Here is a 17,133-nt window from a genome sequence, read left to right as displayed (position 1 = left end):
ACCTGATCTGACAGAGGATCAAGAGCAGAGTGAGTTGACAGGCCAGTCAGGTCTTCACTGACATTCTTGGGTGGCCTGGAAACAAGAAAGAAATAGATATTCATGTCGTACACTTACACACTCACACACACATACAAACAGCTTATACTTGCTGCAGGATTTTGATGACCACATTGAATCATAGCATCATAGATAATAGCAAATGGTAAGTAAACACTGCTTGTCCCTAGAACTACAAAATTTATTCAGCCAAGATGAGATACACATCAACTCTGAATCATAACAGTACTTTGATTTTCTCAGGAAAATCAGCTTTTTGCAGCACATTCATCACTGTTCCTGTATATCATATAGTCTCAAACACAACAATGCATTTTAGATGGAAATATAAATCTGCTACTAGACTGGCCAAATGAATGGCATACTTTGACAAGGGTGTCATATCATTATTCAGCTCCAAAGTATATGAAGTATTCACAGAATATCAATAAAGTATCTTTAGAACTCTTTCATTAGAGGTGTACAGTACTTTGACACGACTAAGTCTTTAAGAAAAAAAAAGAAAGTACTGACCCTGTAGTGAAAGTCTTACTGCTTGGCATGAGGGGCGCTGAGTGTTGATTTCTGTCATTCCTTGCTTCCAATATTAACTGACAATCATCATCACTTCTCTCTGATGCTGAGCCCACTGGAGGTGGAGACCTGCCTGGACCAGTCCTCACTGATGAAAATGAGAACCGGTTCTTCTTTCCTCCACCTGACACTGTGGCAACCCTGGAGGAAGATGCACCATGAGTCATCTCCTCATCGGGAGAGGTAAGAGAAGGAGCCACGCCCTCCAGAGGATGAAGGTGATTCCTTGGGGATGGTGAGCTCTGGGTCAGGCCAAAGACTGGAGACGGGGGATGGTGAGGAATCTCTTCTTGTGATGGAGGAGGAGATAAATCTGCTTCCCTCTGAGCGGAAGGGATGGAATCCCAGTCAATGTCAACATCAAAGTTAGAAGGAGAAGGTGGGGGAGATGGAGATGGCATCTCAATCACTTCATACTGAGTGTCTCCAATAGGTGGCATTGAAGGCACTGGTTCAATCTACAGCAGGGAATGAGAGGACAGTTTGAGCAGACATGGTACACTTCCTGTCTTAAAATCATAGGCTGTTAGTAGTGTTAACAAGGCTAAATGGTAGCAGTGGCCCAGTGGCCTGGGGCCACTAAAAATTGATGTCAGGCTACCAAACTTCACAACAATTATCTCTCGGTCGCCTGATCATGTAACAACTAAGATTCAAGATTTGTTGTTATGTTTGCTTTTATATTTGGCCACTAAATTTGTCTTTCACACCATCAAAATTGTCAGATTTACAGATTTTAGTGGCCTGACTGGGCCATCAGAGAGAAAGTACATTGTAAGTGTCAAGCCCTGGTCAGACATGCAAAAATGCGTAAGCTTCAGTGACTACATGTCATATAAAGTAAGTTAGTTACTTTCATGTCATAAGGACATACAGGTAGTCCCAGATTAATATACAGAGTACTTACATCAATGTCTGTCACATCCAAATCACTATCAGGTCTGTCTCCTGCAAATATAATCACAAATACAAAAAGAAAATAATGTAAGCCAGAAACATTTTTGATATGCATGAGGGATACTCTAGGTACATTACAGTGGACTAACGTTATAACAAAGTGCTCGGGACCAGTAGTTTTCTTTCGTTATATTGAAATTTTGTTATTACTGAACAAATAAACAATTAAGAACATAGAGGTGATAATGTTGGAGCCTAAATTTTTACTTTATTATAAACCATGTTTGTTACAACAGGAGTGCCCTGTGCATGTACTTCAATATTTATTGTGACAGAAAAGACAATAGAGGGACATAACATACTAACTTTACAGTCCATACAGAGAAAAACAAAACAAAAGACAAAGAAAAAGAAAATTAATGACATTTTTGGATTGAGTTGTCTTCCTTGCAACTGATTGGCATATCCCCCCACATTGACGTGAATAAGCACTGAATTAATCAGTGTTTAGGTTCGAATCCTGCTTGAGTATGTATGCCCATGATTTTTTTTAGCATTGCTTCTACTGCACACTGATTACTGTAAAAATTTTCGCAGTGTGGAAATTTGTTCGCGCATTTCATGCAACCAGACGCTAGCTTGAAAATATAAACATGCGGATATATTTGCATCATGCCATATGTTCCAGTAGTCAATTTCCTTATTCTGCAGAATTAAAAACATGTGAAATCTATCTTACCGGGCCGAGCGCAAAAAAATTACTCACACAAAAATATCCACTTTTACAGTAATTTGAGATTTATTTGTGTCGATGAAAGGCTATTCTCCATCACTTGCAATGACAACAAAACAATACTTGAGTTTTGTGATTAGCTTTGAATGAATTAGATTGTGAGTTACCATCCTTGTGAAGCTGAGTTGGAGACCAGTCTATGTTGATGACCTCTTCTTCCTTTTGTTCTCCAGTTCTCTCATCTTCCTCATCACTGTCACAGATGACTGCTCTGCTACATCTCCTGCTGCTCTTCTTGCTGGAACCTACCATAAAATATCCAAGTTGACATTGGTCATCAAATAAGAGAACCTACCTCATCATACAGTGTATCAAGGTGGACACTGATCAGAAGATTACATGATATCATCTACCTGTACATCAAAATGTCAAGGTGGATATCAGTCACGACAAGAGCAGAACCTAAATGCATCTAAAAACAAAATATGACGAACCCAAACTAAACTGTATTCAATTAAACTGTCAACATACTAGCTGTCTCCATGAATAGTATGTTTACTTGTTGGGGAGTGGCATTATCTTTTGAAGTACATTGTATGCCTGCATTTACTGACCTAAATTACATATTTCAAAATCTCAGCCCTTGTTATAATGATTTTTCTTGTAACCTAGTATTATCAGTGTCACCCATGGTTTCAGCATCAAGATCCCTCCCCCTTAAAAAACAAACAAACAAACAAACAGAGAACCACTTAACCTTACTAATTTCGGTCTTACAAAGATCAGAACAAACAACCTCAAGACTGCCTCTATCAACATTCTACAAAATGTGTAAAACCTGTGTTTTCTTTTCATTTTAGACACCTACAATGAAGGAGAAGAAGTGTTAAGCATACTACTGAATCTAGGGAATTTCATTTCTTTATATTATGATCATGACATTACAGGTTAGCTCCAAACTGGAGGAATATATCAGATGCTTACAAACAACACAAAAAGAAAATGCAAAGAGTGTGATATCATTGTATGAGTTTGTCAGCACTGACAGTCAAGCATTGCATACTGAATAGTGGTGGCAATCAGACTGACTAAAAAGTTTGACTACATGGTAGAGAATAGTATAAGCTGCAGATGAACCTTACACTGCATTATTTGACATGACAAACCTATTTCATCTTCACTCTCACTCTCCTCCCCTGTCTTTGTCTGAATCACAGGAATGGGAGAGTGGTGGACTTCTTTCTGGTGACTAGGAGGCTTGCTGTTCTTCAGGTTGCTTGGTGACAACTGCTTTTCCACATTTCTCTTGCTCTTAAAGGAGAATTTTCTCTTGGGTTCTGCATCATTGGACATTATTGTAGGAAATAGCATGTAAAGACTGAAAACTTATTATTCAGACATAATGTTTACATGTTAATTAGGGTTAACTGATATTACAGATTTTGCTACCCTTTTCCCAAATACATTAAGCAAGCTAAAATTCTGTTTTTAACACGGTATGTAGCTTCCTAGGCTTGGGTTTGTTTGGTTCCCCCCACCCCACCCCACCCCATTAGGTACTGTATACACACCATATATTCCTGGAATCTAATGTTTTGCACATCACATTTTTTTTTTCTTCAGGATCAGAGTTAATAATTTTCATGTGTTGTGAAATTTGTGACTAGCACCCGACTCACAAAATTTGTGAAAATAAAAATCTCACAAAGTATATGATGTATACAGTTTCGTATGTGATAACAGGCATGAACAATCCAGAGAATCTCAATTGAATTGGTTGTGTAATTGGTTGTGAAAACTAAAGCTAGTCAAGGAGATTACTGTTACCAATTACCATGGTTCACAAAAATGCTGACATCAATTATGTAATTCCTAACATGAAACTGTGGAACATGATGATTTATAATCTTGGAAAAGCTCAGAGAGCACCATCACAAAATGTTATAAGTATGTAAAGAGTTTCAGTAAATTAGTAATATATAACATCAAGGGAATGCAAGTTACTGGTACATTGAATTTTCTACTGCACAACACTCTGTGATACTGCCATTGACTTAGGAAATTCAAGAAAATTAATCAAGAAAAATACTTCAGATCACACTTACAAGTTGAAAGCCAGTTTGCATAGATTTGCACATGTATCTGTTTCATTGTTAGAAGGAAACCTTCCATGTAGATAAATTAAGCAATATGTGACCCTGCATCACAAAACCAGTCATGAGATAGTTAAGGGCAGATTCTGAAAGAGTAGACTTGGAGCTTTAAAATGATGTACAACTCAATTCAAATTGACTCTCGTAACCTATCTTAATACTGAAAGCAAAGCACACACTCTGGAAAATTGTGAACTGAGAAAAGAGGCTCTGATGTATAGTGGCTATACAAGCACTGGCAATCTTTACCAAGCCATGTTAGCTCTGCAATGAATGGGACAAAAAACAGGATGTAAGCCACCAAATCCACAACAAACAAGGGATTATCAGATTAGACTGAAATTAAGCACAACCTGTAATAGCACATTCTGACCATGATTAATGCCAACTATCAAAGCAGTAGCATAATACTTTCAAAAGTTATTAGAGCTGAAAGTGTAGAGCTTGTAAAGGATTTTTATGAAATGAAAAGGGGCCTCTACACATACAGATGTACCTAAGTATTATACGTATATGAAATGTTTTGAGCCATTCTAAAAAAACAACAACAACAAAAACAACAAACAAATAAACCCTTATACTTTCTGTACATGGAACCCAGCATGTCTAATAACTTACGTATGGTTGGTTCAAGGCAATCAAAATCTTCATCATCTGACATATCTGGCACAGACAAAGATCTTGGTGAAGTCTTCTTGGAGCTGTATGTAAAAAAAAGAAACAAGAAATAATCATTGATGGCAAAGCTAGACTTCAGTATAACAGGATATCATAATAGGTAAAACCAGAAATTCCATGAATTTTGCAAGGAGAAAAGATTTGCAAAATTAAGATGCACAGAAAAATTCTTGCTTATCTACACTATAATATAATATGCATTGAATGCCATAGTGACAACTCATCAGCTTTTCATCCCACGAATATTACTAATACTACAGTAGTCATCAGAGGTCCTGTACATATATTATGTAAAATTCTGCTATGAAACTGGACAGTCAAATATCAAGGATATAACTGCACACAATATATATAGTATGTATGTGATACTGTTATCTCTTGCAGCCACAATGGATCTAGTGAATCATGCAGTCCACTGTAACTTTCACATTTTTTGCACTTTTCTTATGAAAATCTTGACTACAGTCACAATTCATGCTGCTTTTTATCTATTATCAGTATCCAAGTAGAGGGTGACTAAGGCAGACTTTGCAGTGCTACACAAACCACACAAACATTCTTATACTGTGGTTATTCAAAGAGATGCCAATTTGCAAGAGAAGAAACAGAACCAGCTGAATACAGCTCCCTAGAATTTATCCATTCTGTGGATTACATACCAGGGAATAATTTTCCTGGTATCCCATCGCAATTTGCTACATTTCTACACCACTGCTACACAAATTAACTTTTGTGTAGCAGCTTTCTTCCATAGAAGTGTATACATAGGATATCATTGAAGATATTTTTCATCAGCTGAAATTGCTTATCAAATTTGAGTTTGAAAATTATTCCCTGCATAAGTATAACACCATAAATCTTTCTCTCTCTCTCTCTTTTTTTTTTTGCACATCAGCATTATTTTATACTGTACAAGTGGATATTTTCGTGCAACATATGGCTCACAAAAATATTTGCATGCTCTTATTTTTGCGCTTGCATCTGGTTGTGCGAAATGCGCGAACATTTCCACACCGCAAAAATGTCCACTTTAACAGTATGGAGACACAGTTGATATGAACAGGAATCAATGGACTGATAAGGGCAAGTCCAAGATATCGCGCACCTTACGTATGGGACATTCAGAGATTTCAAACCTCTGAAAAGTAATGAAGGAGCACTTGGATTTTATTGTTTATCATCAGGAGGACTGGTATCCCTGAGAAGAATATTGTGTTTAAGTTTGATGTCATTTGACCTTGGGTTAATGGTTTTATTAAGAAAAATATGCCAACTTACGTATGGGACCAGAGAAAAACTGGATTTTTCAAAATAAAGTTTGAACTGAAAATTCTCTGAAAGTACCTTACTGATCAAGTTCTGTTTGGAAGTGAAGAAAGGTACAATACTGAAGTATCTTCCAGCAAAGTTTCACTGCAAAAGAATAAAGCATATTTTCATGAAGTTGGTTTAATTAACGAAAGTACACCTTACGTATGGGACATGGCTCAACTTACGTATGGGACATTTGTCTTTAGTGCACAAATGCATTCATGGGAATGACTTTAAATTTCCCCATAGTGTCATATTCAGTTCCACAAATCATGCTACAACATGTAACAAAGGAAATAGACTTCTAAGTGGGTACTTTCCTGGTTCAGGTACCTAGCAAAAGCTAAAATAAAACAAATAAAAGTAATTACCAATTTACAATTAAATGTCTTAGTTTGGATTCCGTCATGCATTAACACTGTCCTCATGATGTCTGCACATACAGATATAGTGTACTGACACTCTATTTCTAGCCCATTTGTAATTACTCTAGTCAATATTTTTTCATCAAATGAAAAAAAAAAATGAGCGAATTCTAGCTTGTGACCTTGATATAGCATACATGTACATGTACAATAACTAATTTGTAGTCTTGATAATTTCAACTTTAGAATCAAATGTCATGTACAGTGTAATTTGCAAATACAGTTTGAAGTGGGTACTTTCAGTAGCTCTAGGCTTACCTTGCAAGTTGTCTGAGTTTTTATAAAGCTTTTATAATTGTTTGAAATGCAGCACAAAACACAACAACAACAAGAGTACTTCATTTTGCTCTGTAATCATCATGTTTTGCCATGTGAATTTTAGCTGAACTGCAAAATCAATCAAATTTTAATGAAAGTTTTAGATTTCAAGGAGATAGAAGAATGTATGTACCAATGCTGTTTTTTTTTTTTTTTTCAAATTGCTTGGCTTCGTGTCTATGAAACCAAAGACGACAAAATTTGTGTTACTTTGTACATACATACATGCTTGTGTAGCGATACAGGAAAGATTATCATTTGCACATTCAAATCTAGATTTGAAACACTTAAGTTACTCACTGATCTGCAAATTACAATTTTGAATAAATTCTAATAACCTCATTTGATCATACACTACCAGATTGCAATGTATGTTGATTATTGTGTAGATGTGGGGTACAAAGTAAGTATGAGTTGATGAAGGTGTCTCAGAGCACATCTGTCTCTTCAAACACAAAATAGAAAAGAATATTGAATTCCCTATTTGTTTGTGTAATTTGTGTTTTTAGCACTCCAACCACAGAACCAGTATTGATATTGTGGTTTATAGCAAATGTAAACTATAGTCTTCATTTTACAGGATTTTCAGAAATCATGTTCATGACCTTGATGTTAAAGTCATGACATATTCTGAGGGTGAGCAGTTGAAATATTAACAATCATATCAAAATAAAAAGTATTCTCATAGGGTTTTTCCTTTGCTATCAACTCTAGTAATGACAAAGTTACCTGCTCACACCTTAAGTGATTTTTCTTTTCAGTAAGACCTATAATGTTGTCATTGATGAGCGCCATAAGCACAATTGTTTTGATTTCGCTTTTGAGGCTGTACAACCTGTGGTACATGCTGAACAGTGTACTGCACCTAAAATGACACTCAGAGAATCCCATTCTTGGACAAAGTCATTTTGTAGAGAGGTAAAGTTGAAAATGATAACTGAATTAAGAAAATGTCCAATATCAAAATGTTAACGGGGAATGTTAATTTAAGACCAGCTGCACAGCCTGTAATGAAAATAAGAAAATACAAGTATAAATGAATATTCTTTATTTTCCTTTCTTAATCATAGAATGACTCAATAATGCTGTTCTTACACTCTCCCTGAGGTCAACTGAGTAGGAGAGGCAGATATATAGACATTTCCTTCAGAGTAGGTGCAAAGATAACCATTAACCAAACAAATGTAAGGACATATAGCATTCATGTCAAAAGGCGGTTTTCCCATTCACTTTGCATGTAATGTCCCATACGTAAGGCATTTGTCCCATACGTAAGCAAACTTTAATTAGTTATAAGATGAAGGACTAATTAAATTTCCTCATTTAGTTTTGCTAATCTGGAGTTGACATGAATAAATTAGAACTTCCTAAAGTATGATTGGTCAATGTTACAAATCTTCAGAAAAAACTTAAAAAAACATACTCAAATCCTTACGTATGGGACACTATGTTCTGGGAAAGTGCATAATTTGCATAATTAATGTGCTGACCTTGTCTTACCAATTGCAGATTATACTAACTCATACAGGGGTCATGTCCATAAAGGAACTAGGTCAAGGACAAATTCAACTGATTTTAGATGAATATTTATAATTTGTCCCATACGTAAGGTTTGTTTTTGATTTATGCAAATCAAGGCCATATTTCTTGCATAAATTTGCATAATTCAATATTTTCTTTGCTGGAAATATATGATTTAACTCTTTGGCTACAACATGATATCAATAACTTTTTGATAAAATCAAGATGAATTTTGAGCATCTGAGGGGACATTATCTTGGACTTGCCCATAAACAAAGTATTTGAGATGTGAATTTGATGGTGATGCCATTAACAGTCATACCTTGGAGTGAAAGGTGGCACTGATGCTACAGGCTTTGGGCCCTGGGATGGAGAGGCCATCACACCCCTGGCATTGTGCTTACTGATGGCACTGAACCCAGCAGGGCTTGGTTGGTTTGTTCTGTCTGCAAACAGATCTTTTGGTAATGAAGGCAGATCTTCAGTGAAACACCCATCATAGCTCCCAGTGGGATTCTTGTTTGACGGTAGTATGGTGGTATTCTGTCCTCCGGGCTTAAACCAACTCTTCAGTGAAGTCTGTGTGGTGATACCTGCCTTGGCAGAAGGCTTATCTGCCTGCTGCTTGAGATTAGCACTTCTTGATAACTTGAAATTGAATTGCCTGTGTACAATAAGTAGAAGGGCAATTCTGCAGTTATGAGGACATGACATTCAAAAAAAAAAAAAAATGTGCAGGCTCTTATCTTTAATCTTTGATTTAGGTATCAACTAATGCTATGGATTTTCAGAAATCATAAAGGTGTTTCAAATTTAATAGATTATATATTTCTTATTCACTGATTTTGTAAGATTTAAAATCATGCATTCATAATATAGGAGCCTACATGTGGGACTGGGACAATTAATTTCACTTAATGTAACAATTTACCGTGGGGTGGGTTCCTTTGATATTTTTTCCTCCAAATTTTGCTAAAAGAAAAAGATGAATACATGTAGACATTCCAGAGGTCGTGTGATATTCTATCAATCACAATCAGGTGAAATGGACTGTGGAATTACTCTGGACTAAAATGTAACATTACTAATCATAACATTGTCAACCACTGATGCTTTTTGGGGTAAAGCTAAAAAATTAGAATACATATTCTACATACATCGAACTGCTAAAAAATATTTGGGGGAACATCTGTCATGATGCACTGATTGAAATCAAACACTTTGTGGCTATTGTGCACATTAAAATTTTTGCACACTTTTTGTCACATTACATTGTTTGCTTGTTAGTTTTTTGTTGTCCTTTTTTTCTAACATTAACTACAGATGTAACCCTTTAAGTTGCCATGGCAGCTCAAATATTTGTTGAATTGTATTCATTCTTTTCTATACCATACCCCTGGGAAGGATATACATTTTTTTTTAACATAACTTTCATTTGAAATGCATTTAAAATGAAGAAAATGGTAATTGAGAAGTAAAAATAGATATGTGAATTTGCTCAAATGTAACATTACTAACAGCAGAATTGCCCAGCAGCATGAATCTGAAATCTAATATCATTACAGTGTAAATCACAAATATTATCAAATGCTGAGAATTTAAAATAAAAACAGAACTATTAAGCCTCATCTTGTGCATCTAGACCAAATTATTATTCCACACCGATAGAGCAGGTGTGTACTCAAATTTGTCAGCAAACTAATCGTCGAGGATGTGTTTTGACTGAAAGATCTGTCTATCTGGTCGTTGGGGATACATTGTATGTTCCATGGAGACTGCGTCTGGCTTCACGGATCCCCTTCTGTCTACGGAGGAGAGCTGATGATAAAGTCAAAAATATAAAAGAATTCTCCCGACAGACAGATTTTTCTGTCTAGAATGTGTTCCACTCCGAATTCCAGGTAGATAGACTGTACAACAACCTACATGTGGCGGCAGGGCTTCATGAAGTAAAAAAACGGACGGATTTTTCTGCCTACCACTACACTACTAACAGTAACACACTTCACTGCTGAACTGCCTGAGGTCGCTAACTAAAGTACATTTATGATAGCTTGTAAGACCATTGTCTACTAGGCCCTTTATCATTACTCTTCACCAGTTTGGGACCCCCACATTCAGATAACTGTTGATAGACAGGCTGGGAGCCACACAAAACTGAGCAGCATGATTTGTTAGAGGTGACTACTCTACTAGACACAGTAGCATAACAAATATGAGGCTATGGTAAGCCAAATGCTCATTCACAATATTATGAAGTTAAATTTAGCGCTCGAACAACTTACTACTACTAGTACTTTAGTCAAGAAACGTAAGTGTACTGGTATAGTGATTGTATGGAGCATTTGGCTTGCCATAGACGTTCGTGCGGTCATTTTTCAAACGAAGGCGGTGATGAATTGGGGAGCGCTGCAAAGAAGTGGAGGAAACAACCAGATAACACAGGGAATAATTTTCCTGGTATCGCATCGCAATTTGCTATGCATTTTTACACCACTGCTACACAAACTAACTTTTGTGTAGCAAGTTTCTTACATAGAAGTGTATAGGATATCATTGAAAATATTTTTCATCAGCTGAAATTGCTAATCAAATTTGAGTTTGAAAATTATTCCCTGTAACAGGAGGAAACAGTGGAAGAGGTGAGTCAAAATGTTTACTGATTAATCCTGCATATATTTTTTCCAGATTGGTTTGAAAACCAAGTTGGAAAAAATAATAACCATTTTTATGCGGGGGAACTGGGTCGAAGTTGCGTTCAACCAAAACAATTGAAACCGTCGCAGTAGCATACTGTATGTATCAATGGTGTCTGTCTATTCAGAAGCGAAAAACTGACCCAGCAAATGTCATTACTATATTACCATGAGAAGTTTTTCGCGGAATTAGACATACAGGTACACCTTGTACTTGTCAGTCAAATATGAAGCGTGAGCTGAGCTGGGAACTGCTGAAACATTGACGCAGAATACGAAGGATGTATCAGTATCACCACATTTCGTGAAGCCCTTGCACTGTTGCAGGTCGCCTTTGCACAGGCACGGGCCATCCCAATTCATGAATTGGAAAAACCCTGCGTCTGGGTTGAAGGGTTCTCTGAAAGTCATCATCTAACTTGTTACAAGTTACGTCCCAATAACCACAAACAAAAACTGCTATTTATAAGCATGATAAGTACCAACAGTCGTTAGGGCCTACTAGTAACTAATTGTTACTCGTTCATCCCTCCGGCAAGAACTATGACAGTAAGATTACACAGACTGGAATGCACTCCCACCGATAATCACCGGCATCACAAAGTCAACTCAATTACTTCCTCAAAATCAAAGCAGCAATCCTTTTTAGTTCTCTCTCCGCGCAATAAACACCAGCGCACCCCCGCAGCACTGGCGTCCGCGTCCAGTTGGCCCCTACTAATAGTGTACTAGGGGGTAAGATTAATATGCTACTAGTACAGTTCGGGAAACCCACTCACAAGGGGGGCCCCTCCTTATAAGTAACCCGTCCCCCTTATAAGTAACCCCGTCCCCCTTATAAGTAACCCCCGGGGCACCCCTTATAAGGAGTCTCCACGTTTTTTTGCAATGCAACGCGAAAATGAAAGGACTGCGGCAATTCGCTTGATTATGTCCATAAAGCTTCACAAGTTTCCTAGTTACTCACGAAATTTGAGCAAAATCGGTTCGAGGCATCATATCTAAAATCATGGATTTAAATGCGATGTCAAATGACCCATGCGAATGCTGAAATGCGAGCGATTACTGGCGTGAGTGTCGCCAGGCACGGCGGCGCGGCAATGCTTGAGTGCAGACGTGGCGACTGAGTACGGAGACTTTCGTTCATTCAGGTGGTTTAATGAACGAAAGTCTCCGTACTCAGTCGCCACGTCTGCACTCAAGCATTGCCGCGCCGCCGCGCCTGGCGACACTCACGCCAGTAATCGCTCGCATTTCAGCATTCGCATGGGTCATTTGACATCGCATTTAAATCCATGATTTTAGATATGATGCCTCGAACCGATTTTGCTCAAATTTCGTGAGTAACTAGGAAACTTGTGAAGCTTTATGGACATAATCAAGCGAATTGCCGCAGTCCTTTCATTTTCGCGTTGCATTGCAAAAAAGCGTGGAGACTCCTTAGACACCTATAAGGGGTGCCCCGGGGGTTACTTATAAGGGGGACGGGGTTACTTATAAGGGGGACGGGCTACTTATAAGGAGGGGCCCCCCTTGTGAATGGGTTTCCCGAACTGAGTACTTGCCATCGTAGCTACACCACCATACCATGCGCCATTGTAAACGGACATGAATCTATTTCTAATGTTAGACCCTTTATCATCATGATCATAGTACTCATCACATCACATCACATCTGATACGGAAGTAGAGGACTGGTCCTGTAGTATTCCGGTCTCAACATAATATAATCATCTTCAACTTTGCGTTGAGGAGCAGAGGTTTTGAATTCTTCCCCCCTCTAATGTCTGTCTAATAAATCTTTGAAATTATTAATCGAGGAAGCTTCAACAACATTAGCAGGCAATCTGTTCCAGTCGGCAACTACTCTCTGGCTGAAAAATGTACTTCTCAGTTCTAATCTTGAACGTTTGGTGAAGAGCTTGTATCTTGACCTCTTGTTGATGAGTGGATGGCTGGTTCGAAAAACATGTCACCAGAAATCCCCAACTTTCGATTGAGCAATTTATAAACAGTAATCATGTCGCCTCTTCGTCTCCTGTAGTATAATGAGTGTAGGTTGAGTTTTTCCAGGCGTTGTTCATATGACAAGCATTTGAGTTCAGGAATCATACGAGTGGCTCTTCTCTGCACTCTTTCAACTTTGTCAGAGTTCATTTTAACAACTAACAATCATTAACATTAGTTCTAACGCAAACGTGTGCGTGTAGGCCTACGTGTGGGACCCTCAGCTCAGTGCAGCACTTAGACATCCGGAGGAGTCTTTCATTTTTTTGGACGGTGGATCCGTGAAGCCAGACGCAGTCTCCGCGGAACATATCCCCCGACGACCAGATACAGACCGATCTTTCGGTCAATGCAGCACTGCACTGTACACGCATACACACTAACGACACGCCAGCATAACATGTTCCCAGGCTAGAGTCGAGTCTCATCCCCCACCAATATGCACAGGTAGGCCTAGGGCCTACGGTACATTGGTGATATCGGGTGGTTGCTGATCTTCAAGAGAGCAGGAAATTTTAAACGATCTGTATACTCAATTTTACCTTCGAGAAGACATGATTGAGTTGCTGTTGCTTCATCAACAATAAGGGTAAGTCAGATTTGTCACAAAACACTGCCTTCGTTCGTGATCGTTGACAATTTGAGCCTGTCAAAACGGGTACGGTGCATGATGATCAGCAGACATTTCATAACATCGCGCGCAGTGACATTACGCATGCGCAGTTACCTCTCATTTTATGACGAAGGGATGGCATAGGTATAGGTGGTACATATTGGTGGAGATGAGAATTTGGCTTTTAACTTTTTGCGAGATACCAAGAAAACATGAAATCGTACTGAAAGCATACCATTATTTTTCAGAGGAATTTAAAGTTTATTTTATGAAAATCGGGTTTGGAACGACTGAAACCTCCAGAAACAAAGTAAAACAAAGCGATCGTAATAAAAGGTGCGTCCCACACTTTATTTTAATTAGAATCGCAATGTTCTGGATATCTCAGAAATTTAAAAACCAATTTTCATCAAATAAAGGTTGAATTCCATATGGAATTACATGCTCTTTCATATTTCATAAGAGGATTCACATTATCTCACACACACACACAAAAAAAAAATGTTAGAAACCTGAAATTAGGTCTCAACAAAAACTATACTTGTCCGTACTACATGTCTCCGATCCGTAGGCTTACTACATCCACATAATTATGGTACCATGTACTTTTGTTTTTCAATTCATGTCAAAAACTGAAACTCCCATAACAATGTGTCATAATTATTTTTTCCTCATGGTGAATTGTAGATAATGTGTGTGTGTGTGTGTGTGTGTGTGTGCTTTTTTTTTATCGAACGCTATTTTGAGGATACTATAGAATTCAAATCTGGATGTCCCAGTTTTTTTGTTTTTTTTTCCATCCTTAAATGGTCGGCTTATATTCAAGATTCTGCCCGAGCTAGTCACCAAAAGGGCCGGCAAATGGTGCCAAAATCTGAAATTTCTTTCAAGCTGACAATATCTGAAACAAAATCATAGTGTATACCCTTATTTTGATAACGCTGAACCCGAATCTCGATGGGTTTTGAGATATTCAGGATGGCTGCCAAAATCTTAAAATTCGAGTTATTGAACCAATAATTCGCATCTTCTTATTTCGATTGAGCGAATTTGTCAAATTATATAGCGAGAATGGTATCTAAAAATGATGATTTTTTTTTTTTTGGCAACATATTATACTAAGATATCCAAAATTATGAATGTCTGAAAAGATGTTTTCATGCATGTTTTGTTTGTTTGTTTGTTTGTTTGTTTGTTCGTTTGTTTGTTCATTTCCATCTGAGAAGATGGCTGGATGGCCCATTTTATTATTCAGCTACACGAAGCTGGTCTTCCATGTGGTCCGGTTGGATGTGAGGTGGGACCACTTCACCGGGTTAAACACCCTACTCTTTGCGATGAATGAATGCAACGGGATCTTTTAAGTGCATTAGTTGTGACTCTCTTATACACGCAACCTCCATTTTATGTCCTATCCGAGGGACAGAGTGTTTTGCCTCTTCAGTGCTAGAGGGAACGTATAATATGATTACACACAACATTGCTCAGTCCAGACTCGGTACGTTCGAACCCGGGCCCTTAGGATCGTGAAACACGCGCTACCGACTGAGCCAACTCACCGCAATGTCTAGCTGAATAGGTTGATATAACATCGTCTTTCAATGATGAAAGCCTTACACCTAACACAAAGCTGATGAGATTATACTAGTAATGATTTTATTCTGCCAGAGACATACAAAATAGCCATATATTATTATCATAAAGAGGGCCGCCAAGATGACCCCGAAGGTGTGAATTAAATTCTATATTGTCAATAAAATTGCACTTTTTGGTTGAAATATTGAAACTCTTGTCGTGTTGTTTTTTTTTTGTTTTGTTTTTTTGATGAAACTAATAACATCATTGAAAATAGTGACTGCGATTTCATGCAACGATAATCTTCAAAACTTGAAGCTGCACTCTACCCATGTGTACTGACTCTACCTGGAAGAAGATGAAGGAAAAGAGTGCGGGGGAGGGGCCCAGGGGAGCGGAAACACCACGGGTGATACTGGCGTCCGGAAAAGGTTTAATAAAGCTGCAATGTATAATGCGTGGCCATATGCAGGTCATTTTCGTGCAGGTAGGCCTATTTTTGCGGGGGGGGGGGGGGGGGATGAGAACACGCTGTACATATAGGGGAGGTTGTAGGCGGGGGTATCCCCTGCCACATGACGGAGCATTAACTATGATTAATTTGTAGCCTAGTGCCAACCTTCAGTGGAAAATATTTAAATTTTCCCATTAAAAACAAATTATTAAAAAATGCATATTCACGGACAATGTGAATTGCTAAATATTATGGTATCTGCACAGTGGGTTCCTTTATGTGCGTGTGCGCCGTCACTTGCTGGTCTCAATCTATATTTGGAGGTGGACCAAGTAGGTAAGTGGAGTATTTGAAAATCGTCAATCAAACCACATTTTACATTTTGAACAATCTCGCAGATACAAAATCCACCAAAATTGAAAATCAATAGAAAAGTAATTAAGTATATCAAGCTTAGAAGCTGAAGGAGGGAATGGGAGGTGATTATAGTTCCCCCCCCCCCCAAAAAAAAAAGAAGAAATCGAATAGAGGGGGTTCGTCCTCCAGCTGTCCCCTTCCCATCAAAGCCACACCTGGCGAATATATGCTCTTTAGAATGATCAAATGCACTCCAAAAAAAATCTATTGAAATAAAGATCTGTTCCCCAGTCCAAGGTGATTAGGTTTCTTTAAAAAAAAAGAAAAATCACCATTTATACAAAAATACACTGCATATAGGAACCATTTCTTAATCTTTCTAAAATCTCACATAAAACCTCTAGGGGTGAAAGAGTTGAATCATTAATTTTAAATTTGGATGTAGCATCCTCATCATAAGGTAGAACCAGCATTTTTCTTTTTATATTTATTGCAATATTAGGCAATAATAATAAAAACTTTATTATATTTGGCTAGCAATTTTGGCAGCTAACGTGAATATTATCAAAATCCCCAAGGAAACAAGAGTTGCAATTTCCAGATTTATGAAAATATAGCATGGAAATTTCAGTTTTTACTAGGTCCATTTTGGCGACCATCTTGAATATCTGAAAATACTCAAGGATGCAAGAGTTACATCATCTATCCGGATTTACCCTCAAAATAGGTTAAGCCATCAAGGACATTTGAGCAAATAAGGTT

At 37.8% G+C, this 17,133-nt stretch overlaps 1 protein-coding gene across 1 annotated transcript in view; it reads right to left on the bottom strand.

The window, feature by feature from the left end:
- LOC140230536 (uncharacterized) overlaps nucleotides 1-13,996 on the bottom strand; it is a 35,705-nt gene extending 21,709 nt beyond the window's left edge. Inside the window, exons 1-8 of the mRNA XM_072310678.1 lie at nucleotides 13,915-13,996; nucleotides 8,992-9,333; nucleotides 5,035-5,117; nucleotides 3,430-3,600; nucleotides 2,431-2,568; nucleotides 1,541-1,581; nucleotides 574-1,091; nucleotides 3-75 (exon numbers count right to left, since the gene is read on the bottom strand). Of these exons, the coding sequence (XP_072166779.1) occupies nucleotides 3-75; nucleotides 574-1,091; nucleotides 1,541-1,581; nucleotides 2,431-2,568; nucleotides 3,430-3,600; nucleotides 5,035-5,117; nucleotides 8,992-9,333; nucleotides 13,915-13,928 (1,380 nt within the window). The 5' untranslated portion in view covers nucleotides 13,929-13,996. The remainder of the gene's footprint in view (nucleotides 1-2; nucleotides 76-573; nucleotides 1,092-1,540; nucleotides 1,582-2,430; nucleotides 2,569-3,429; nucleotides 3,601-5,034; nucleotides 5,118-8,991; nucleotides 9,334-13,914) is intronic.
- Nucleotides 13,997-17,133: the final 3,137 nt, after the last annotated feature.

The sequence above is a fragment of the Diadema setosum genome, chromosome 7 (genome assembly GCF_964275005.1).
Source record: "Diadema setosum chromosome 7, eeDiaSeto1, whole genome shotgun sequence".
NCBI classification, from domain to species: Eukaryota; Metazoa; Echinodermata; class Echinoidea; order Diadematoida; family Diadematidae; genus Diadema; species Diadema setosum.
This window is presented reverse-complemented; position numbering and strand designations above follow the sequence as displayed.